Source organism: Chrysemys picta, chromosome 1 (genome assembly GCF_011386835.1).
Source record: "Chrysemys picta bellii isolate R12L10 chromosome 1, ASM1138683v2, whole genome shotgun sequence".
In the NCBI taxonomy this organism is placed as follows: domain Eukaryota; kingdom Metazoa; phylum Chordata; order Testudines; family Emydidae; genus Chrysemys; species Chrysemys picta.
This window is the reverse complement of record NC_088791.1, coordinates 137,453,534-137,477,691: the sequence shown is the minus strand read 5'-3', so window position 1 is coordinate 137,477,691 and position 24,158 is coordinate 137,453,534. Positions and strand designations below refer to the sequence as shown.

The following is a 24,158-nucleotide window of genomic DNA, read 5'->3' as shown; positions in this document are numbered from 1 at the left end:
GGCCCTCAAGGGGGCCTCAGATCACCCAGTACAAACACCTATCAGGCACTCCTCTCAATCCACTGGGTTTTGGAACCCATGTCCCTTGTCTAGCAAGTGCTACTTAGTTGATGGCGAGTCCCTCTGTCATAAAACAGTTCCATTGTTCTTGATTCACATAATCAGGGTAACAACACTTTATTCTTCTGCCCCAATAACAGAGAAACTGGGGATCCCACAGCAGCCACAGTGACCATTTGAGCTGCTGTGGGCTCATGCTAGGCAGGGTGGGTTTGCCTATGCAAACAAGATCAGCCCCGGAATTTCTTTTCCACAACTCACCACAATTCACCACCAGATGTCAGGGTAGAGCTCATCCTGACTCTGCTTACACTTGTTTCTGAAACTAAACATATAAAATATAACTCTGAGGGTCTATTGTAACTATGCAAAGTGTGGGCCATTAATGGTGGTTTGGAATCTTGATGGCTCCCATTAACCAGGACAATTGTCTGTAGATGGCTCTGTTTTACTTGTAAGTCTTCCTGTATATGTGTGTGCTGGCAAGTGGGTAATGAAGTTTTACAGTGACATGTGATTATGTCACCTGAACTGGAATCTATCTTTAACCTGGTGCTTTTCCATTTAGAAGGAGGGGTGGGAACCCAGAGAGGGACAAAGGAATCCCCCATCATGCAAAAGATATATAAGGGGATGGAACAGAACAAAGGGGGCTGCAGTCATGAGAAATCCCCTAACTACCATCTGAGCTGGAACAAGGACTGTACCAGGGGTAAGTATTGGGCCCAGACTAGGAAGGCGTCCAGTCTGTGATAGAAGCTTATTGAAACATCTGAAGGTGAGATTTCATCTGTATTCCATTTTCTTACTGTATTAGGTTTAGACTTGTGTGTTTTATTTTGCTTGGTAATTCACTTTGTTCTGTCTGTTATTATTTGTGTCGGAGAATAACACAGTTCTCACTCTTTGTTTGGGTACAGCAAAGTCAGATACTTTATTCTCTTTAACAGCTGTGTAAAGGAAGAGAGTGCACTAGGACACAGGGTCTCCCCCTCCTAGGCAGGTCTCTTCACAACTAAACAATTACAGCAAACATTTATACCTTTTGTTAGAGACAATGAAAAGCAACCGCAGCATTTTGTTTATACATTGGTCATTCTGATATCTTGTTTTTCTCACTTATGTAGACTCTTAGTCTACATTCCATATTGTCTGCACATTATCTACACAAGGTTGCAACAACTTCTCACACACTTCTTTCCCACTCACCTCACACAATCCTCGCTTCTACAAATCTCGCATTATTAGGATTACAGTTAGCCTGACTCTTGCTAACAAACTAGCATGCATTGCAATCCCCTTCCTGTCAGTTTTTTCTCTGCTTCCACATTTGGAACCACTTAAATCCTACTTTTTGTACTTAATCAAATCACTTTTTTCTTATTAATTCACCCAGAGTATGACCTGGGGGGAGAGGGGGGGGAAGGCAGCAAACAGCTGTGCATATCTCTCTATCAGTGTTATAGAGGGCAAACAATTTATGAGTTTATCCTGTATAAGCTTTATACAGAGTAAAACGGATTTATTCGGAGTTTGGACCCCATTGGGAACTGGGCATCAGGGTGTTGGAGATAGGAACGCTTCTTAAGCTGTTTTCAGTTAAGTCTGCAGCTTTTAGGGGACGTGGTTCAGACCTGGGTCTGGGTTTGTAGCAGGTTAGCGTGTCTGGCTCAAACAGGTAAGGTTCTGGAGTCCCAAGCTAGGAGGGAAAATAGGCTCAGAGGTAGTCGAAGCACATCAGGTGGCAGCCCCAAAGGCTGTTTCTGTGATCCAACCCGTCATAGGGTAAATACCAAAAGAAGAGGGAACATTATTTAGGGGACTTGAACAGGTAAAATTAGGAGTAAATGGGCTGAAACCAAGAACAGGGGAGCGTTTCAGGAAACATTTTCTAACTGTGAAGGGGCTCTCAGACTGTGGAGTAGTTTCCCGAAGGGAAGGGAGTTGGAAGTCCCATTAGCTGAGGCATTTACAACTAATATTATATAAATCCCTGAAACATGCCATTCAATTCTAGGACAAACCACTTGTTAAAATGCTACGCGTTGTGGCCAGTTGGCACTTCATGGGAGCAGCAGGAATGGAACTTACAGGCTGGTGTTCCAAATCCCCAGGCCTCGACCACTCCATCCAAAGGAGACCCCATTACATGTTAGCCATATCAGGCCCCCGGACACAGCTGAGTATTTCTGTTTCCATCCTGTAGCGGGCAGAGAGACTCTACAGTCCCACAATTCATGTTTACAAGAACGGAACATCCCGCACTAGTCGCTAACTGGAAAAGGTGAGGGATATTGGACACAATGGTGCTTAGCAGATCTTTTCCCACAGACCCTTTCCCCTGGCTGGCTGCGCAGGGCAGAGCCCTAGCTGGATGGGACAGACTTGGCCTGAGAAGTCCTGGGTGAAGCTGTGATCTGGGGCTGAACAGGGATAAGGGGGCTGGGAACAGAGAGGCCAGGAGCCATTGGTCAGGTTGGTGAATTCATTTATTAGTAATATTTGTTTCCCTCTTGCTGCTGTTTTCTCTCTGTCGCTCCATCCAACCGCCTCAGCCTGCACAGGGGCTAAGCAGGTGGGACGCGGGAGTCTCGGAACACGACTCCATCCCTCACACGTTGCTCTGCTCGGCTCCCACTGTGAGGGAGAAAGGAACAGGAAAAGGAGGGGTTTAGAGAAGAGAAATGCCTCATCTCCCCTAGGCCTTGATACAGAGCCAGCAACACACATCCAGGTCTGAGCACAGCACAGCACAGCACAGCACAGCACAGCTAGGGTCCTGGACAGAAGATTCCATGGCCCTGACCGCTCCCCACCAAGGGTAGGGCCATGCTTCATCTGTCTGCACACGGAGATTTCATAGCACTGGGGAGTTGCAACACAGGATCCAGCGCTGGCTGTCAGCCTAGGGTCTGGCTGGAACCATCCCTGCTGTGTCTGACACTGCAGAGCAGCCATGTGGCAGGGAGGCAGCCCAGCTGGGATGGACGTGGGGCCACAAGATACTCGGTGCCATAGACATGCTGAGGCTCAGCTCGGACATTGACTTCGGGAGCGAGGTGCGGATCCGAGGAGCACGTTCTCTCCCCGCCCCTTTGTTCCTATGGGACCCAGCGCAGACTGGAGTGAATCCATTTACACAAGAGCCAGCAGTGTCCAGGGGAGGGAAGGGAGCTCCCTGCACTGGGACTGAGCAGCTGCCTGTGGATCAGCACCAGGGGCAATGGAGCCCAGAGAAGCCCCTGGATGCTGAGATCCTTCCCTGGGCCTCTCAGACCTGCAGAACAAGGGCTGGGGAAAGGAGGCTTCTGCTGAGTCCTGCTGTTGGGAGACCCTCCCCACCTCTGTCTGTCTGGCTCTCCTGTGCTTTGGTTCTTTCATTCACTCTCTGATCCTCCCTGTCACGGATATTTTGGCTCATCTGATCCTACCCAGAAGCAGGAAGTTCAGACCCAGCTGCTGGGGAAAAGGGGGTGCAAGGAGTCTGAGCTTAGAGGACAGGCTGAGCGGTCTCAGGTTCTTATTTGATCTGAGCCCGGACAGCCCATCTCTGAAAACGTCACACAGACAAGTGACCCAGGGAGATGGCAGGGACTTGCTGGGTCTGATTGGGCTGGAGCCTTCACCCCGCCCCTGGAAGTGCCTCTCATAAACCACTGCAATGACACAGTTTCAATACGGCTCACGAGGCAGAGGCTGCAGCAGGGAGATGTATGAAGTGAGGGATGAAAGGAGCATTTGTCCCCCGGAATAAGCAAAGACGCCATCAGTGCAGGCAACAAACCCCTGTGCAGGGGGAAAAAGCCACCAGCTCTGACTGCACCGGGGATGCACTGCCTGGAGCTGAGCTCTCGCAGTGGGGAGTAGATCCGGGGGTGCTGTGAGCAGGACGAGGGGAGGAAATGGCTCTTCATATGCTACCATTGCTGCAGGGGGCGCTGTACTCAGCGATGGCAAATTCATCTGGAAGACACAAGGGAAGGGAGATGTGATCAGGGCTGTGTGAGACTCAAGCAGGACTCCTCGCACTTCCAGCAGGCCCTGCGGCAGAGAGCTGGCACCGCACCAGAGATCTCAGGCAGGAGGGGAGGGAGCCCTGTCTCCAGAGGCACTGGGGGAACCTCAGCTGGGCTCCGTGGGAGGAAGGCAAAGGTTACCCCAAGGCTACAGCACAACAGGCATCTCCAGCAGGTCTGTGCCAGGTGCCCTATGGCCGTTTGCACCTCGTCTGACACACGACCGCCGGGGTTGCTGTTGGGCTCTGGTTTTGTCACCCGATGTCCTAGCTGGGGAGGTGGAGGAGCGAATGTGCCTCCCCCAGGTCACACCCAGATCTGGGATCTCAGGGCAGGATCTGAACCCAGGACCCTCCCAGATCTTTTTGGCTCTGACCCACCTGGGTTGGCACCTTCCCTCTACAGTGCGGGAGGGGTCTGGGGCTCATGGTGCGAGCATGAGGCCAGTGGAATATGATCCCTGGCCCATAATCCTGGTGTGCCCCACACTCTCATCTGGGAGAGGGGTGACGCTGCTGAGATGGGCCTGTTGTGTCCAGAGATGAGAGGGGGACGCTGTCTGCGTGGGACAAACCAGTGTCAGGGATGGTGGCGGCAGGGCCATTCGGCTCAATGGAAGCAGGAGGAGAAGGGAATGGGGTTTGCCCTTTGAACCTGCGTGGGCAGTCGCTGAGCAGGCAGCGCTGGCGTGAGGTTCCCAGCTCAGCCCCAGGCCTGTCCCCACCCTCAGGAGGCAGCACAGGAGTGGGGAGGTGGATCATCGAGAGAACGAGGCCAAACACAATCCCGAGCCCAGCGGGTCCCCTGTGGCTCTGACTGTGGCCTCTCCCGTCCCTGTGACAGGCTCATGGGAGCTAATGTCCCCCCAGCCCTGCCCCCACACGCACCCGTCTCGTAGTAATCGTAGACTTTCACCAGTGCCGGCTTCAGGCTCTGCACGGGGAAGTCCTGTTCCACCGCGAAGGAGAAGCTCTGAGTCACATTGCTCACCTGGGGTCAGGGGGAAACAGACGAGACTCAGGAGGACGCTCTGAGCCACCTCATCCTCTCCTTCCCCATCTCCCCTCCGTGTTCCCCCATTGCTCCCCCCCATGATCCTGCAGGTGCAGCATCTGCCCGCCTTGGCTGCAGGGCCTGGCAAGGATCAGGCCCTGGGGGAGGAGGGAGAAGCCCTGCCCTCCCCCGCCCGGGTACGAGCCGCTCTCCGCGGTACCCGTAGGCTCTGTATGTTGGGGGAGCAGGAAGTGCTGAAGGGAAATACTGAGGAGCAGCAGCAGCTGGCGGGGGATACATGGATTTGTCTTTCCTGGCCCTGGCCTGGGAGATTCCCTCCACTCAGTGCCTCTATCACGGGTATGATGGGGGTGACTCTCCTTGGCCCATCCCGGCCCCATCTGAGCACTCACCTGCTCCATGTAGAGCAGCACGTGGTTGGTGCTCAGTTCTGTGCGGTGGATGTGGTTATGTCCTTCCAGCTGCCAGTGGCCAAGGGAGAGAAGCAGGATGTTACTGAGCCCCGCTTTGAACCCCCCAGAGCGCTAGGCAATGGGATGCTGGTGCCTTAAAGGAAGGGGTAGAGTCTCTAGCGTGGCCCTACCCACCTAGTGCACTGAGGTGTGAAATGCCCCAGCCTGAGAGCATCCGAATTCCAAAACCTGACCCAGAGACCAGGCCGCCACCACCCACCACGCTGCCCACCATGTGGCACCCTGCCCGCGGCTGCCAGTGGCAGCAAGAAGACTGCGACCGTGGCAGAAATCCAGGATAGATTGGGAGACAGCTCAGCAGACAGAGGACTTAGAGGAGCACTAGCCTGGACTCCCCAAACTCCGATACCCCCGGTAAGACTAAGGGCCCCAGCTGGCAACAATCAGACACCCTCCCTGCCTCACTGGCACTTGGAGTCACCCTTGTCCATGCCAGAGCCCTCCCACAATGACTGGGTGCAGGGGGTGGTGTTAGGAGGTTCTTGCTTAGATGTGCTGGCAGCTGTATGGCTGGACCTGGGGCCAGCGTCCTGACCAGGCAGTCCATCCCCACGGGTGGGTGCACGGCTCTTTTAGTGAGTCAGCCCCACGGCGGGCAGGCCCCTATGGGGCTACCTGCCACCGTGGATCATCCGGTTTGGCAAAGAGTGTGGGGGGTGTCGCAGTGTGTGTGGGGGGGTGTTATGTGGGGAAGGTGGGAGGAATATATCCTCAGTGCTTATGGTGGTTGTTCAAGGAGTGGTGCATTTGGGGCTTGTTTTGAGACTCATTTGGGCTTGTCGTTTTGAAATATCTGGCAACCCTAAGTCACCCTGTGGGACTCGGACTCTGTCAAGTGCAGCATCAGCTCAGTGTCTGACCCGTCCCCTGAGGGGAGGGTTGTGGCTGTGGGCACTACCTTCTCTGTTCTCACAGGCTTCATTAATCTGGTGAGATCTCACCTCAGGGCCCCTGAATGGGCACCTCCCACTATCTGGGTCTCACTGAGAAGATGCACGGCCTGGCGTGGGCTCAGGAGTTGCAGTGTGTGTCTGTGGGGGGGTGTTAGAGCTGGGGGAGCAGAGAGGGTCACAGGGAGGTGGAGGCTCCTCACTCTCTCTCCCAAGCACCCCATGAGCCCATCCTGACTTCCCCTGACAGGAGTGCTGTCCCTTCCAAGGGAGACTGTGAGGTGCCTCCAACCGGGCCTGCTCACCCTGTGCATAACAATTCATCAGGGAGTCACTGAGTGGGAGCTCAGGGGGATGGGACGGGACGGGGAAGGAGTGGGGAATCAGGGGAGGGTCAGAAAGAAAAGATGGGATCAAAGAGACGGGAGACAAGGAGGGTCTTAATGCTGGAGAAGGGACAAGGGAGAGGCCAGACTGCAAATGAGGGGTTGGGGTTTGGAGCTAACCTGGGGCTAGCTACCCCTCAAGTGGATTTGCAGTCAAGGGACCCTGGATGGCCACTGCGTGAGGTTCGGGTTGTGGGGAGCTGGATTCCGCTGGGGTGTGGGGCAGATACCCCTGGGGAGCTGCCGCCCATACACAGAAGGGCCGTTACCTTCCTCACTGATGTCTTCACAGGGATGAATCCTGACAGCATCGTAACGTCAACGATGACCATGTTGGAGACGGGGCGTTTCCCTGTGTAACTGGGAGACCAAGCGGGAAACGAAACAAGGTTTCATGCATCTCAGCACAGAGCTGATGCACCTCAACCCTGACCTGCAGCATCTCCCACCCTCAGTGGCCCCCTGTCCTGCCACTAGCTTTCACTGCTGCCCTGCAGCCCCTGCTATTCCAGTCCTGGGCTCCCCACACAGCCCTGCCAATGCCCCTCAGTCCTGCCCTGGAGCAGTGTAAGTTTCCTGAAAGTCCCTCAAGCACAGGGCTTCCCATCCAATAAGGGGTTTAGTTAAAATATGCCCATCATTGGTGGGGGCAGGAGGAGGGAGCAACTGAAATTGGGATTTAAATAACTTGATTTTTTTAAAATATAATTGATTTATATGTGATTCAGGTTTTGAAAATCAGTGTAAAGGTTTGTGCAATTAAAACTTTAGATTACAGTGTGTGCTGAACTAACTTATAAAACCGGTGTTTCTAAATGCTACTACTGCTAGAGGATCCTATTAGAAGTTTACAAAACTTCTGCACACAAAAACCAAAATATTGGAAGTGAAGGTGCTGTTTCTGCAAACTTTTTAGCAGGTACCTAGTTCCAGTCACATGAACAGAGGTACAGGTGAGGAAACTGGAGCACATGTGAGAAGTGTTTGCAGCATCAGGGGCTAAAATTGTATTATTATTAAAAACATCGGTTTTATTGGGATAACATTTCTGTCACTTTAGATCCAAACTGGTTTAGTGTTAGCACTGGGACGTTATTTCCATACACTAGCAAAGCAATTGTGAGCTTTTTTATATACACACCGCTAAGCCCATATTTTGGCAGCTAAGGGTGAGTTTTATAAAAGCACCGAAGTGATCTAGGAGCACGAGTCTGATTGAACTCAGACTGCAAATCCTGCTGAAGGAGAATGGTCAAGTCAAAGCATTCAGCTCCTGTGACTGGGGGTAGTTCGCTCTGTGGGAGGGTGGTGGTGGTTGCAGATAGAGGACGGGCTACTGGCCGGGCAGTTTTGTGTCTGACTTTGTGTTTCTCTCACACAAAGGATGTTACTGAAGCTCTCAGAGTAATAAGCACAAAACAATCACGGGGGGGGGGGGGGGGGGAGAAGAGCTGATAACACAGAAATACAAAATCTGATTGACATTGAAAAGACCAATTACAGTTAAGAAAATACCACGATTTAATGTAAAGATCCATTTTTTAATTTTTAGAAAAATAATGATTTATATCTACTTTTCTGGGGTCTCCCCTCACCCCTGGGGGCTCTTGGAGTGACGTGTCCCCAGCCCTAAGGCTGCTACAGAAGGCTTGGCCCTGCGAGGGGGAGTTACCTGATGTTTATGGAGATGTCAAAGGTCCTCTGGGCCCTGGGGCTGTCACATGTCTTGGGGACTGTGTGCACCTCCAGCGCGAATGGCGCCTCGCCTGGCTTGGGGAGCACGTTGTACCTCAGGCTGGTCTGAAAGAGAATACACATTTCTCTGTGTGTCTCCATCTGTCCATCTCCTTCCCTCCGCTCAGTTTCATTCTTTCCTTTATCTCTTCTCTCTCTCTTTCCCCTTCTCCAACTCTCTCTGTCAACTCTCTCTCCTCCTCACACCTCTTTCCTATTTTCTCCTCCCCATCTCTTCCTCTCTTTTCCTTCCCTCCTTACCCAGCCCACCCACCCTGCCATCTCCATGGGAATGAGATGGGCTCCCCTCAGCAGCAGCCTCTCCCTCTCCCCCTGGGCCCCTCACCTGCACGTAGACACATCCTTCTCCTGTCACCCCCGTGCTGTAGTCCCCTGGCACCTCTGGCAGTGCCACACGCTGGAGCAGCAGACGGTTCTCGTGATCCACCTGGAACTGGGTCTGAAAGTTCCCTGTGGATTGCAGGGTCACTGTGGACACTCCTCCGCTCTTGGCATAGGTGGAGGCTCCGTATCGGGACAGGGCCTGGAGCGCCACCACTGTGTCCTGCCAGACAAGAGATGGGCCCAGGCACCCAAGGGGATAAATTAGACATTTCCATGGGCCTGGAGTCCCCATCCCGACAGCTCCTCCAACACACCAATGTCCTCTCAGGTGGAGAAGAGAGACAGAAAGGTCGGCTTTTCCCATTTTCACCCATTCTCTCCCCATCACCAGTACACGCCATGCTCCCTATTCCCTTGGGCCCAGATCATCCAAGGTATTTAGGCACCTCTCTCCCATTGAAAGCAGCCAGGTGTCTAAATACCTTTGGGAACTCTGGGGATCTGGTATCTCTGACACTCCACTGAAAGGAGCTGGGGGAAGATACCACTCACCCTCCCATGAAGACACCCTGCCCGAAGGGGCAGCTCAGGACAGACAGACCAAGTGAAATGGGAGCTGCCTGTGGCTCAGAGAGGACCATGGCGAGGCAGCCAGGAGACTCAGTAATGGAGTATGAGAAAGTCTTTCAGCCCTGTGGGTATCAAGCCAACCAGGGATATGATGGAACATGGAGCCAATGATTGGTCCTGTCTAGAGAGGTCACTCCCGGAGGTCCCAGCCTCCAAGCACCAGCATGGCCTGCACCTACTCAAAGGGGGAGGTGGCACCTCCTGTTTGGTTGTCACTCAGGATGGTGCTTCCCCCTGGGTGTGTCTGGAAGTGACTGGCTGCTGCTGCTTCTCTGGGGAGGCTTCAACTCCTGAGCTGAATTGGCCTGGCTGGATAAGGTCAGTGCTGGGGGATGGCACTGCACTCGTGGGTGCTCAGTGCGAATCTTCTGCCCTACGTACACAGGAGTATCAGTTGTCTAGTCTCTCGCCTCATTAGCCCGCTGGAGCCTGTGGGGATTGGATGTCACTATGCTCCATGCTGTGACTATCCCATGATCTAAACTGTACAGTGAGGGGACTGCCCCCTCCCCAGGGCAGCCTCCCCCATCCACCAGGTTGCTTGTCTGTCTCCTGCCCTCTCCTGTCTGCCTGTCCCTCCTGCCCTGGGTGTCTGAGGCTGGGGATGGGAACAGCTCACCTGGGTGGAGGAGAAGCCCCCGTTGGGATTCTGCTGCTTGCTGATCCACTTTGCAATTTGAGCTGCTAATGACAGGTCGTCTTGGGATGGCGCCGGCTGAGTGGTGAGGTAAGCGAGGAGCACGTAGGACGTCATCTCCACCTCGGCGGAAGGAGCACGGGGGTGAAAGAAGGGGAGATCGGCTTTCGGCTCCTTCCCGGGCCTCTGCCAGTGACTGGAGCCATCTGCCGTGGGAGAAGGGAGAGGGTGGGCAGGAGAGAAGGAAATACAGATGCTTAGTACATGCCATTTCTAAGGGGGTTATTGACCTTCTGCTGCTGCAGGTGGGAGAACAGACCCCCCCGTCCTCGTTTGGCATATTGACATGAGAAGTGAAAGGATTAAATAATCCCTCACTTGCTGGTCTAGTGGATTTATACAAACCTTGTGGTACGAACTCTCAGCAACTAATCAGGCTGCCACCTCTGTGCCTACATCCCCTTTATCTTATGAAGGCACATCCCAGGAATGGACAGTAGCAGCCTTTATTGGGCTCTTTGATCCAAAAAGTGTGAGGTCGCTAAGTGGCCCCAGGCGCTCAAGGCCGAAGGGTTACAGCAGTGACGGTCACACCCCACTCCAGCGGGGTGAAGAGCCCATAAGTCCTTGTCTTACCAGCACAGTCCCAGTTCTTCCTGGGATTTCCTGGGACACCAGGACCTTAATTTGGGCCCCTCCGCAATTATCTGTTTTTTCATTTTATCAGTCCAAACATCAGGCTTCTCCTCTTTGTTTGTCTGTTGCTATAGGGAGCAGACGTCACTCTGTGCTGACCAGGGGCCATCACTCCCATGGAACGAGTGTTCAGAGCGAGGAGCAGTGCTTGGAGTGAGGAATGGAGCAGAGCCAGCGAAGACACCGGCAGAGCTGTGCTATTGCTCAGTGGGAATGGTACCATTTGGTCAGGTTTCACGATATGCTCACTCACAGCACTGAGGTGTCGGGGGGGGGGGACCCCCATATACACCAGTGTCAATGCAAAGTCAGGCACCGGCAGCACCGGCCCCAGCTCTCATTTTTAAAAAGTTCCCTTTGTCTTTATATGAGTATTTCAGCACCTTAAAAAAAAGCAACAATCAAACCATCCCCACAGGAACTTGCCCTAGGGAAAGGGGACCCGGCCCCAACTCTCTCCTCCCTGGTTATGACCCCTACATCTGGGGAGCTGTAAGGCATCTCCCAGTGTCCTAAAATGTGCCCCCTTGATGCTTCTCTCCATGTAATGCCCCTTGGACCAAACCATCCTCTGCCTCACCTGCTGCCCCCTGAGCTGCTCTCGGTGCTGGCCCACCCCTGGGCTGCTGTAGCCACTAGAGCCTGGGGCGGGGGGAGAGGAAGCTAGATGTCACTGAGCTGCTTCATCCCCCTGCAACAGGCTGCCTCCTCAAAATGGGCGACAGTCCTGGGGAGGAGGATGGGGGGGGGACAGGAATCCTCCTGAGGCAAAGGGGGAGAGGAGGGTAGAGACACCTGGACCCAAAGGAGCAAGGAGAGGGAGAGGGAAGGAGAAACCAGGGGAGAAGGAAAGAAAAACCTTGGGTGAGAGACCCTAGGGAGGAGGGCAGGAAAGGGAGGGAGAGAACCTGCACACATGGTTGGGGAGGAGGGGAGAGACACTCAAGAAGGGTGGAAGGGAGAGAAGACGCCTCTAAGACCTAGCCAACACACAGATTTTGTGCCACTACAACTATTTTGGTTAGGGCTGTAACTTTTCTACTGGTACCTCTAGTCTGGGCACAGACTGAGCTCTACCCTGACATCTGGTGGTGAACTGTGGAAAAGGACTTCAGGGGCAGGGGTGACATCTTCTTGAGTGACGGATGGAGAGTTTTCATCGGCCTAGCCAAACTTACCTGGGGGGTCTTTTGCTCATGGTTTGTGTTATGAATCCTGTTTGTGGTATTTCCCCAACATCATGCCGCATTGTTTCCCTCCTTTATTAAAAGGCTTTTGCTTCATTCAGACTCTGTGTTTGCGAGAGGGGAAGTATTGCCTCTTAAGGTGCCCAGGGGGGTGGTATGCAGGGCCGAATTAACTTTTTGTGGGCCCGGCACCAAACATATTTGTGGGCTCCCCTGGGGAATGATTATAAAAGGGGCTGGGGGCAAAAGCACAGTGGGGCAGGAGCTAGAGTTGGTCCCTGGAGCAAGGGAGGGGCCAGGAGTAAACTGGAAGTGCAGCAGGGCTGGGGAGGGGGTAAACAGGATCCCCCCTTGCCCCTGCCCACATAGAGCAGGTACCTACCTGGTTCTAGCCCAGTCTCTTTGTCTCTCTCTGCACTGAGCTGCCCCTCCTCCCACAGCAGCAGGACAGGTTCTCTTCCAGCCCTCTGGGGTGGGTGTTGGGAGTGGGAGGAGCAGAGGCTAATGTGGTTACTCCTATAACCGGACTTTTAGTTTCCAGTCAGCACTGCTAACCGGACACTCAGGTCCCATTTTCTACTGGAGTTTCCAGTCTGAAACTGGATACCTGGCAACAGGGCTGCCAGAAAAACCGGGGGGGGGGGGGGAACAAGCAATCATTTTTAAAAGTGAGAGGGCTAAAGCTTAAGCGGGGGGGGCAAGTGGTGAGTGGGCTAGGGAGTGGAGAGGAGCTAGTGGGCAGGGCCATGTCTGCTGTACTACCCAGGTAGGTTGGAGACTGTGGGGATCAACTGACACAGTATCCCCAGCCCAGGTGACGTGACAGCTAGTGGTGGATTTAGAGTTAGTGGGACCCCCTGGCCCTGTGCTCAGCTTAATTTTTGGGGCTCCTCCTTGGGATCCAGCCAAAAAAAAGAACATTCTCTCTTATCACCCCCCCAACCCCCATTTTTCATTCTTTTTTTCTTCATCCTCCTCCTATAAGTAATAGCAAGTAAATGAAAATAAAGTGCGGTACCTTGATTGTCCTTGTAGTCTAACATTTTTCCACAGACCACTTGAAAATTGCGGAGAGTCTCGATGTACCACTTAACAATCTTTTCAAATATTATAAAAAAACGTTGGGGTGCGGGGTCTGGCCAGGAGCTAGGGTGAGGGAGGGGGCTCAGGGTTGGGGCAGGTGTTTGGGGTGTGGAGCGCTTACCTGGGGCAGCTCCTGTTTGGTGCTCAGGATGGGGGTGGGGATGTGGGGGGTGCAGGAGTCAGGGCAGGGTGTGTGTGTGTGCGGAGGTTGCGTGACTCAGGGCAGGGGGCTGGGGGCGTATGAGGGGGGTGCAGAGGTCAGGGCAGGGGGCTGGGTGTGTGTGAGGGGGATGCAGGAGTCAGGGCAGGGGGCTGGGGAGGTGTGGGGGGTGCAAGGTCAGGGCAGGGGGCTGGGGGGCATGAGGGGGATGCAGGGGTCAGGGTGAGCAGAGGGCTGTGGGTGTGCTCATGCGGGGGGCTGGAGGGGGTATGCCCCGATTCCAACCCCTTCCCCAAGGCCCCGCCCCCTCTGAGCATGCTGAGGCTCCACTCTTCCCCCTCCCTCCTGCCTGCAAACAGCTGATCGGTGGCAGGGAGATGGGGAGGGGAGGGAATGTAGCACGCTGGGGGAAGAGGCGGGGGAGGAGCTTGGCTGCCGGCAGAGCCGGCCCTGCTGCAGCAGGGGCCCCAGCAGCCGGCAGTATCAAGCTTCTGCCCCCAGAGGAGAGAGCAGGGGCTCTGAGAAGAGCGGGCCGGGGCCCCTTTGGACCATGGGCCCGGCGCCAGGGTAAATCTGGTACTGGTGGTATGTAATTGTCCCAGGTCACTGGGTGGGGGCTCGAGCGGGTTTTGCATTGTGTTATTGAAAAGGAATCCCTAGATTCTGAAGCCAGCCCTTGTTGCTGCCAACTCTGATGGGCAGAAGGGTTACACATATACTGATCGAATCATAGAAGATTAAGGTTGGAAGAGACCTCAGGAGGTCATCTAGTCCAACCCCCTGCTCAAAGCAGGGTAGATCTCTACGGGAACAGTTCTACCAGTATTAACACCTTTACACTACTATAACTCTGTCTACAGTGCGGGAGTCGCACCACTTTAACTATACCAGTACAGATACAGCAGTATGACTTGTGTGTAGCCAAGGCCTGAAGGTCCATCTACCTTGGGGAAATGCTCTGTGTTAGAAAAGAAAATGCATTAAGCAGCACGCTGGTAAACAATTCTTGGCACCTAGCATAAACAGGGATGGCTGGGCTTATAAATTCATTTGCTGTTTGTAAATTTAGGCTATGGGGTACCCTCAGGTGAGCTATAGGCAGCTAATGTGATTGGGTTGGCCATGACCAGCTGCTGTTTTTCACCCCACCTGATCCTGTCTAGACAAGGTGCTGAGTTGTCTTTAGCAGTGTGTCAGCTAATGCATTTTCTAACACAGTGAGTTTCCTCACTTGCATGAGGCCAATGAGTGTGGGGCTGGGGAAGGGGAAAATTGTGGGGGAGGCTCTGTGTTTGTGGGGGCTAGGGCAGGGGACAGAGAATCCAGGTGTCTGTTGTGACGGGAAGGGAACTTGGAGTGTGCGTGTGCTGGGACCCTGCATAACAGGGTGTGTGTGTGTGTGAATGGCTTTCGGGTGGGGGAGAAGGAGCCTATGTGTGTGAGTGGGTCCTGGGGCAACCTTGCACATGCTTGTGCATTAGCTTGTGCCTGGGGCAGGCTTCAATGTGTGTGTGGGGAGAGAGAGATTTGTGGGGTGCAAGGAAGCAGGACAGTATGCCTTTGATTTTGTGGGCAGGGAAGAAGGGAGTATGTGAGAGATTTGGAGACTTGGGGGAAGGAGAAAGAGAGCATGAGGAAAAGAAAGGAGAGATCAGTTATTTCACAGTATACAAAAGGGGAAAACAGACTGAAACAAACAGAGGAAAAGCTAATAAGCTCTGGAGTAGAGGAAGGGGGCAAAAGAAGGGAAGGCAGGGACAAGGGAAAGGGCAAACGCAAGGGAGACAAATGCAAAGGGAATGTTGACATTTCACCTAATAGATAGGTTGGACACTGAAGGATACAATCAATGACCCAGTTTGAAAGGGCAGGGATACAACATGCTGTGAGGTCAGAAATGTGCCAGGGGCCGGCTCTGACTGCCTGGGCTGCCTCTCTCTCAGTCTTGTTTCTTCATGTCAAATAACATTCTCCCGCCTGGTCCTGGTCCCTCCTAACTTTCCTCTGCTGTGGTTTCCCCTCTGAGCACCTGTATATGATTCTCAATACATGGCCACTATCCAAGTGGGGGATGTAGGGCCAGTGGGCTGGGAGGCTAACAGCGGGAGTTTGCCTGGGAGCTGTCCAAGAGGAGGTACGCTAAGTGCTGCATTAGGGGGGCTGTGTTGGTGAGTATCTGAGTGCCTGCTGCTGGGACAGTTGGTCAGTTTGACCGTGTGCTTGATTGCTTGCTTGTTTGTTTGAAAAGTGTGAATTGGGAGTGCTTTGTTCCAGGTGGGCCTTGAGTGGGCCTGACTGGTATATAAGGGCAGTCAGCAGCGAACCAGCTGAGCGGCGAACAGCAGAGGCTAACAGCGGGAGTTTGCCTGGGAGCTCGCGTGGGGAGAGCGCACCGAGGCTTTCATCTGCAGGTTTCTCTGAGTAGTTCCTGCAACAGTTGAGGACGCTCTTAAGAGGACGGTGATATGGAAGGTGAGCGATCAGCTGTTGTAACCTGCACAGGTTGTGCCATGTTTGTCTTTCTTCCACAGGACAGAAGCGACTTTGTCTGTACAAAGTGCAAGCTGGTCTCCATATTGGAAGAGAAGGTTCGAGGGCTGGAGAAACGAGTATCGACTCTGAGTTGCATAAGGGAAAATGAAGATTTCCTGGACAGACGTCAGGAGATGCTTCTACGGCCGCAATGTTCTGAAGATTCAGAGCAGGCGCAGCAGGGACAGAAGGATTGTGAGGAGGTTTGGCAGCATGTGACCTCCAGAAGGAGAAAGAGGAGCGTCCATGCAGCAGCAATGGAAATACAGGTGAGCAATCATTTCCATGTTCTCTCTACAGGTACTAATGCGGAGAGTGGACTAGATGACCCATCTGAGGGAAGGGAGCAGAAGGAGACTCCACCGATTGGAAGGCAAAAGATGCACTGTCCTAGGGATGGGGGTTCCACGACCACCACTCCCAAGAGAAGGAGGAGGGTGGTGGTGGTCGGGGACTCCCTCCTCAGGGGGACTGAGTCATCTATCTGCCGCCCCGACCGGGAAAACCGAGAGGTCTGCTGCTTGCCAGGAGCTAGGATACACGATGTGACGGAGAGACTGCCGAGACTCATCAAGCCCTCGGATCGCTACCCCTTCCTGCTTCTCCACGTGGGCACCAATGATACTGCCAAGAATGACCTTGAACGGATCACTGCAGACTACGTGGCTCTGGGAAGAAGGATAAAGGAGTTTGAGGCGCAAGTGGTGTTCTCGTCCATCCTCCCTGTGCAAGGAAAAGGCCAGGGTAGAGACCGTCGAATCGTGGAAGTCAACGAATGGCTACGCAGGTGGTGTCGGAGAGAAGGCTTTGGATTCTTCGACCATGGGATGGTGTTCCAAGAAGAAGGAGTGCTAGGCAGAGACGGGCTCCACCTAACGAAGAGAGGGAAGAACATCTTCGCCAGCAGGCTGGCTAACCTAGTGAGGAGGGCTTTAAACTAGGTTCACCGGGGGAAGGAGACCAAAGCCCTGAGGTAAGTGGGGAAATGGGATCCTGGGAGGAAGCACAAGCAGGAGAGCGCAAGAGGGGAGGACTCCTGGCTCATGCTGAGAAAGAGGGACGATCGATGAGTTATCTTAAGTGCCTATACACAAATGCAAGAAGCCTGGGAAACAAGCAGGGAGAACTGGAAGTCCTGGCACAGTCAGGGAACTATGATGTGATTGGAATAACAGAGACTTGGTGGGATAACTCACATGACTGGAGTACTGTCATGGATGGATATAAACTGTTCAGGAAGGACAGGCAGGGCAGAAAAGGTGGGGGAGTTGCGTTGTATGTAAGAGAGGAGTATGACTGCTCAGAGCTCCGGTATGAAACTGCAGAAAAACCTGAGAGTCTCTGGATAAAGTTGAGAAGTGTGAGCAACAAGGGTGATGTCGTGGCTGGAGTCTGCTATAGACCACCAGACCAGGGGGATGAGGTGGACGAGGCTTTCTTCTGGCAACTAGCAGAAGTTGCTAGATCGCAGGCCCTGGTTCTCATGGGAGACTTTAATCACCCTGATATCTGCTGGGAGAGCAATACAGCGGTGCACAGGCAATCCAGGAAATTTTTGGATAGTGTAGGGGACAATTTCCTGGTGCAAGTGCTGGAGGAACCAACTAGGGGCAAAGCTTTTCTTGACCTGCTACTCACAAACAGAGAAGAACTAGTAGGGGAAGCAAAAGTGGATGGGAACCTGGGAGGCAGTGACCATGAGATGGTCGAGTTCAGGATCCTGACACAAGGAAGAAAGGAGAGCAGCAGAATACGGACCCTGGACTTCAGAAAAGCAGACTTTGACTCCCTCAGGGAACAGATGGGCAGGATCCCCTGGGAGAATAACATGAAGGGCAAAGGGGTCCAGGAGAGCTGGCTGTATTTTAAAGAATCCTTATTGAGGTTGCAGGAACAAACCATCCCGATGTGTAGAAAGAATAGTAAATATGGCAGGCGACCAGCTTGGCTAAACAGTGAAATCCTTGCTGATCTTAAACGCAAAAAAGAAGCTTACAAGAAGTGGAAGATTGGACAAATGACCAGGGAGGAGTATAAAAATATTGCTCAGGCGTGCAGGAGTGAAATCAGGAAGGCCAAATCACACTTGGAGTTGCAGTTAGCAAGAGATGTTAAGAGTAACAAGAAGGGTTTCTTCAGGTATGTTAGCAACAAGAAGAAAATCAAGGAAAGTGTGGGCCCCTTACTGAATGAGGGAGGCAACCTAGTGACCGAGGATGTGGAAAAAGCTAATGTACTCAATGATTTTTTTGCCTCTGTCTTCACGAACAAGGTCAGCTCCCAGACTGCTGCACTGGGCAGTACAGTATGGGGAGAAGGTGACCAACCCTCTGTGGAGAAAGAAGTGGTTCGGGACTATTTAGAAAAACTGGACGTGCACAAGTCCATGGGGCCGGATGCGCTGCATCCGAGGGTGCTAAAGGAGTTGGCGGGTGAGATTGCAGAGCCATTAGCCATTATTTTTGAAAACTCATGGCGATCGGGGGAGGTCCCAGATGACTGGAAAAAAGCTAATGTAGTGCCCATCTTTAAAAAAGGGAAGAAGGAGGATCCGGGGAACTACAGGCCAGTCAGCCTCACCTCAGTCCCTGGAAAAATCATGGAGCAGGTCCTCAAGGAATCAATTATGAAACATTTAGAGGAGAGGAAAGTGATCAGGAACAGTCAGCATGGATTCATGAAGGGGAAGTCGTGCCTGACTAACCTAATTGCCTTCTATGATGAGATAACTGGCTCTGTGGATGAGGGGAAAGCAGTGGATGTGTTATTCCTTGACTTTAGCAAAGCTTTTGATACGCTCTCCCACAGTATTCTTGCCGCCAAGTTAAAGAAGTATGGGCTGGATGAATGGACTGTAAGGTGGATAGAAATCTGGCTAGATCTTCGGGCTCAACGGGTAGTGATCAATGGCTCCATGTCTAGTTGGCAGCCGGTTTCAAGCGGAGTGTCCCAAGGGTCGGTCCTGGGGCCGGTTTTGTTTAATATCTTTATTAATGATCTGGAGGATGGTGTGGACTGCACTCTCAGCAAGTTTGCAGATGACACTAAACTAGGAGGCGTGGTAGATACACTAGAGGGTAGGGATCGGATACAGAGGGACCTAGACAAATTAGAAGATTGGGCCGAAAAAAACCTGATGAGGTTCAACAAGGACAAGTGCAGAGTCCTGCACTTAGGACGGAAGAATCCCATGCACTGCTACAGACTAGGGACCGAATGGCTAGGTAGCAGTTCTGCAGAAAAGGACCTAGGGGTCACAGTGGACGAGAAGCTGGATATGAGTCAACAGTGTGCTCTTGTTGCCAAGAAGGCTAACAGCATTTTGAGCTGTATAAGTAGGGGCATTGCCAGCAGATCGAGGGACGTGATCGTTCCCCTTTATTCGACATTGGTGAGGCCTCATCTGGAATACTGTGTCCAGTTTTGGGCCCCACACTACAAGAAGGATGTGGAAAAATTGGAAAGAGTCCAGCGGAGGGCATCAAAAACGATTAGGGGTCTGGAGCACATGACTTATGAGGAGAGGCTGAGGGAACTGGGATTGTTTAGTCTCCAGAAGAGAAGAATGAGGGGGGATTTGATAGCAGCCTTCAACTACCTGAAGGGGGGTTCCAAAGAGGATGGAGCTCGGCTGTTCTCAGTGGTGGCAGACGACAGAACAAGGAGCAATGGTCTCAAGTTGCAGTGGGGGAGGTCCAGGTTGGATATCAGGAAAAACTATTTCACTAGGAGGGTGGTGAAACACTGGAATGCGTTACCTAGGGAGGTGGTGGAGTCTCCTTCCTTGGAGGTTTTTAAGGCCCGGCTTGACAAAGCCCTGGCTGGGATGATTTAGCTGGGAATTGGTCCTGCTTTGAGCAGGGGGTTGGACTAGATGACCTCTTGAGGTCCCTTCCAACTCTGATATTCTATGATTCTATGATTCTATGCAGGAGAAGGGCCAGTCAGGAACTCTCACCCTCCTTCACAGCTTCCTTGTCAAGCGAGTCCAGCAGTGCCCTGCGCTTCTCCTCCTTCCCCGCCAGGGCGAAGGCGTAGGCCAGTAGCGCCCTGGTGTACACGTGGTTTCCTCCCTGCTCTGCAGCCGTCTCCAGACAGAACAGAGCATTACGGACCACAGAGTGCTGTGTGGGGAGAGAGACATGGGCTGAGAGAGGGAGGGGAGAGGTCGCCCACTGCAGTCCCACAGTGCAACATTCCCTTTAGCAGAGACTGTCTGGCAGAACTTTTGAACCAAGGGCCCAGTGATGGGAAGCCCGCCTGGCTTTTATACAGTCAGCACATTCTCCACAGCCCCAGCTGTTCCTGCTACTTGCTACCTTGTCCCACGTGCTGAGTGAACATTTCCCACAAGCACAGCGAAAGCTACGCAGCAACATTTCCCCACAAGGCAGTGCTGCTGAAAGTGGCACAGAGGGCACTGGGATGCCTACCCACAACGCACCACACTTTTGCCAATCTGGCCTGATACTAGGTGAACACAACGCGCTGGCACAACTGGCCCAGTGTCAACTCACTGCACCAATATAGTCTTTTCGGTTGCTCGCTGATGATAAAACTTTTGCCAGTGCGATTTCTGGGTGTGGAGCAGACCTAACTGAAGGAGAACAGAAATCAGCCCTTGATGGGGACCCATTTGGCTGGTGCCAACTGCCAAGGGGTTAAGTGTTATTTACCCAAGCGTTAAATATCTGTAAAACGCTAAGCTGTAGACTTGTAAGAGAGGATCAAGCAAACGCCACCTCAAAAGTTTTTAAATAAAGATCAAATAAAAGGATTAGAGATGAGACAGAACCAGCGCCCTGGACTGGAAGGGAAGCTGCAGGGAAATTCCAGTTCCAGATTTGGACCTCAATTTAAAGTCTTTTCTGACTGGATTTCCCCCTTTTTTAAAGGCTTCTCTCTCGGGATGGGAGGCTGCTGACTGGGGGGGTCCCCAGCTCTGTCTGTGGCTTGAGGGGTTACAGGTACGTACAGTGATGGGCAGAGGAATCTCCAGCAGCGCGATGGTGATGTAGGCAGAGAGCGTGACCTCATCGTCCACCCCGCCCTGCAGGGAACCACAGAGAGAGACATTAACCCCGAAACCCCGCCCACTGGCCCCTCCTCCCAGGAGCGTTCTACATCCCTGTTCTTCCCACACTATGGTAGCTTCCAAGTATGTGCCCCTCTTCTCCCTTCCCCTACCCATGGTCACTCCATGTACAGTATGGTTCTCCCCTGCTCTTGCCTCCCTTGGTAGAGCCCATCTGCCCCATTTCCAAGCCCCCTGTCCCAGCCCCATGTGCTGCAGTGGCTGAGCTGTTCCCATGCACAGTTGCAGGCTTTCTCCGTGTCACTGGAGTCCTGTATGGGTCCCATGAGGCCCATGGGAAGGCAGCTGGATGGATACGTCACCTTTATGGCATTGTTCAGGAGCGTCCCGGAGCTGCGGAAGCAGCCGTTTTCCTTCTGCTTGCCAGTGAGCCAGGCCAGGGCATCCTGGATGTGCTTCTCCTCGATGAAGATGTGAGAGCGGGCCTGCGCGAAGGACTTGAGGACGAAGGCCGTCAGCCTGTGACAGAGAGCGGACAGCGGTGAGAGCTCCCTCCCATGCCCTGTGCTCGCTGGAGGGGTCGGGGTCCTGGGGCATCGCCAGCCTGAGGGGAAGCAGCAGGAGCCAGAGAGCTGGTAGCCATGGGCCAGGGAACCATTATCTCATTCAGCCACCTACTGACATGCAGCAGAGCCTGGGGGCAAGACCCAGCAGTCATCTGACAGGGCACAGCAAAACTGCCCGTTTTAGGACAGGAAGTGAGCCAGCTTCCTGCATTGGTTTCAAACGGCCGGGGCACAGTTTAGGGGGTAGAAGGTGGTTGTCCAGAACCCTTGGGAGAACAGTCCTCAGAATCTTCAGTGACCAGGAATGGCCAGGACACTGGCTCTGCACTTTCTTATTATAAAAACAGCATCACAGCACCCCCTAGCATCAGACTAGGGTCAGCACTGAGGGGAAGAATGCCCCTTACTGAGCCACCCACCCCGCTCCCTGCAGCACAGTGCCCCCTAGCACCACACTGGGGCAATGGAGTCAGTAGCAGCAGAGGGAAGAGCAACCCCTACAGAGCTGCCCACTGCCACTCCCTGCAGAACTGTTTGTTCACCCAGCAAGGCATACACTGAGCATTGAGGGGCTGTGATGGCTCCACCCTGAGTTACCAGCCACCTCATTATCCTGAGGGCAGTGGTGGCTAAATTTTCCATCGGAGGGTCAAACACATAATTTCAGAATGGACAAGTATCCACAATCAGGACTTCTGGGTGGATTCTCTGCCCTGTTCTGACCCCTGCACCCTGCTCAGGTAACACAAAGGGAGCTGAAACTACCAGCAAGTCACCCAGCAGGGGAATCTTTGGCCAGCACTTTTACACCATCCTCCATACAACCCCTGGTACAGAGAGTGAGTGGCTGGAGTGTGCTGTGTTCTGGACACACGGAGCTGATATATGGTCCTCAGGGGACTGTGACCACCTGGAGCAAGTTAGAACAGCCCCCAGGCTGCTCTAACCTGAGCTGAGCAGGGAATCAGGGGGCTGTAAATGGTTATTAATCCAAAATCGCAGGCCTCTAGCATATGAACTAAAGGAGATCTCCCTTCCCTACCACCTCTCATAGTTGCCTTATCCCACATCATCAGCTCCTCCCCTCTCCTCTGCCCCTTCATGATCAGCACCTGTTAACAATGGGCAAGCTCCAGGTTATAACAAGAGAAGGGAAAGAATTCAGCAGCACTGAAATCTTACCAGGTGTTCCTTGATTGCCTATAACGTGGCCCAAAAGTGCTGTAGGAGCCGTCCCGGTGTTTGTACTTCAGCTGTGTCTGGTAACCTGAAAGGGAGAATGAAGTTGGGTTTTACTGCAATAAAGTCCAGCTGTAGACATCAGCCAGGAAAAGAGAATCCTCAGCCCTGTCTACATACAAACATTCTGCTTTAATTGTACCAGTAGCATTAAAATGCTGTGAATCCCCCAGTGTGGATGTAGTTAGGATAGTATAAAAGTGCTAATACCAGTACAGCTTGTTCCCAGATGGGAAAGGGGTAGAACTGCATCCACACTAGGGGTTGAACTGATTAAATTATTTTGGTAAAATATCACCTCCTAACTGAAATAGTTACACTGGTACAAAGCTGGGTTTAGATCAAGCCTTAGATGCAGAAGCAGGTCCGATGTAGAGTACACAAGCCAGGCAGGCCTCCCATTCCTAAAAACAGCCTCAGTGTCTCAGCAGAGAAGCCTTGGACTTCTGTTAGGCGTTAAAAGACAGTACAGGCAACAGGGTTATGATGTGCATCTACTAGCCACCTATACCAGGTTCAAGGATCCCTTTGCAGCACCTAAAATAAATGAGAAGGCTGTCTCTGAAAGATTGCTAACCCTCATTAAAAACAGGGTGGAGCAGAAATGGAGAATGAGGAATAATCAAAGGTGTGATCCAAACTGGGACTGTTCTGAAAAGTGACTCTGTGGAAAAGGCCCCTTGTCACTCAGCAGCTCTGCCCTGTGTGTGTTCAGAGTCATGGCTATTGGCTTTACTGGCAAAGGTCATGTCCACATTAGGAATAAAGGAGCATTACCAACATTGCTAGCTAACACGTGTTTCAATCCTAACACAGACAAGGCACTTGTAGTTTCACACATGTTAGCTGGTTGAGTTAACCTTAGCGAGGAGCCTAGAGTTTACCTTGATCAACTAACATGTATTAAAACTACAAGTCGGCTAAATGTGTCACAAATAGACACATCTCCCCTAGTGAAAACAAGGCTTAAACCCAGGTTTTGCTCCATTTACTGCTGCCAGACGTGCAGAACCAACCCAGCTCTTCTCCGCCTTGCATGTCATCAGCAGAAATGCACCCAGTGCAGTGCAGCACCCAGGCTGTATCATTCATCCACATGGACCCACCTTCTCGCATCAAGCACTTCCAGAGACTAGAGTTTCTACGTTCCTAGATGTCACCCTAGATCTAAGCATACTACCATGCTATGGCACCCCCTGTTGGGAAGTGATCCATTGTAACACCAACCATTAATGAAGTAACTACTCAGAGTAGCTCCTGGGAAAGGGAACCTCTGACCTCTGGTGCAGGATTTGCGCGGAGGGGGTGTCAGAGGCCCTGGTTCAAAGGTGAATGATGAGGGGTCAGTTGTGACAGTGCTGCCAATACACTGGTGGCTAGGAAGGCCTACAGGCCATCTGGGGAGCCGAGTCTGGTTTGCTGGGTAAGAGTGAATTACCACTGGGCTCACACACTGGAGAGCAATGGGATGACAG

General features: G+C 52.7%; 1 protein-coding gene across 3 annotated transcripts in view; it reads right to left on the bottom strand.

The window, feature by feature from the left end:
• Window positions 1-2,531: 2,531 nt before the first annotated feature.
• LOC101934877 (alpha-2-macroglobulin-like) overlaps window positions 2,532-24,158 on the bottom strand; it is a 62,860-nt gene continuing 41,233 nt past the window's right edge. The window contains exons 25-36 of one of the 3 annotated variants that reach the window (XR_010598651.1): window positions 22,627-22,711; window positions 21,241-21,397; window positions 20,819-20,893; window positions 19,802-19,967; window positions 10,168-10,391; window positions 8,920-9,138; window positions 8,512-8,639; window positions 7,109-7,199; window positions 5,483-5,551; window positions 4,964-5,066; window positions 3,845-4,023; window positions 2,532-2,697 (exon numbers count right to left, since the gene is read on the bottom strand). Coding sequence is in view for 2 of the 3 variants with exons in the window: in XM_065584658.1 (XP_065440730.1) it covers window positions 2,672-2,697; window positions 3,982-4,023; window positions 4,964-5,066; window positions 5,483-5,551; window positions 7,109-7,199; window positions 8,512-8,639; window positions 8,920-9,138; window positions 10,168-10,391; window positions 19,802-19,967; window positions 20,819-20,893; window positions 21,241-21,397; window positions 22,627-22,711 (1,385 nt within the window). In the remaining variant the exon portion in view is untranslated. The remainder of the gene's footprint in view (window positions 2,698-3,844; window positions 4,024-4,963; window positions 5,067-5,482; window positions 5,552-7,108; window positions 7,200-8,511; window positions 8,640-8,919; window positions 9,139-10,167; window positions 10,392-19,801; window positions 19,968-20,818; window positions 20,894-21,240; window positions 21,398-22,626; window positions 22,712-24,158) is intronic. The other 2 variants (XM_065584658.1, XM_065584667.1) reach the window with 2 other exon arrangements.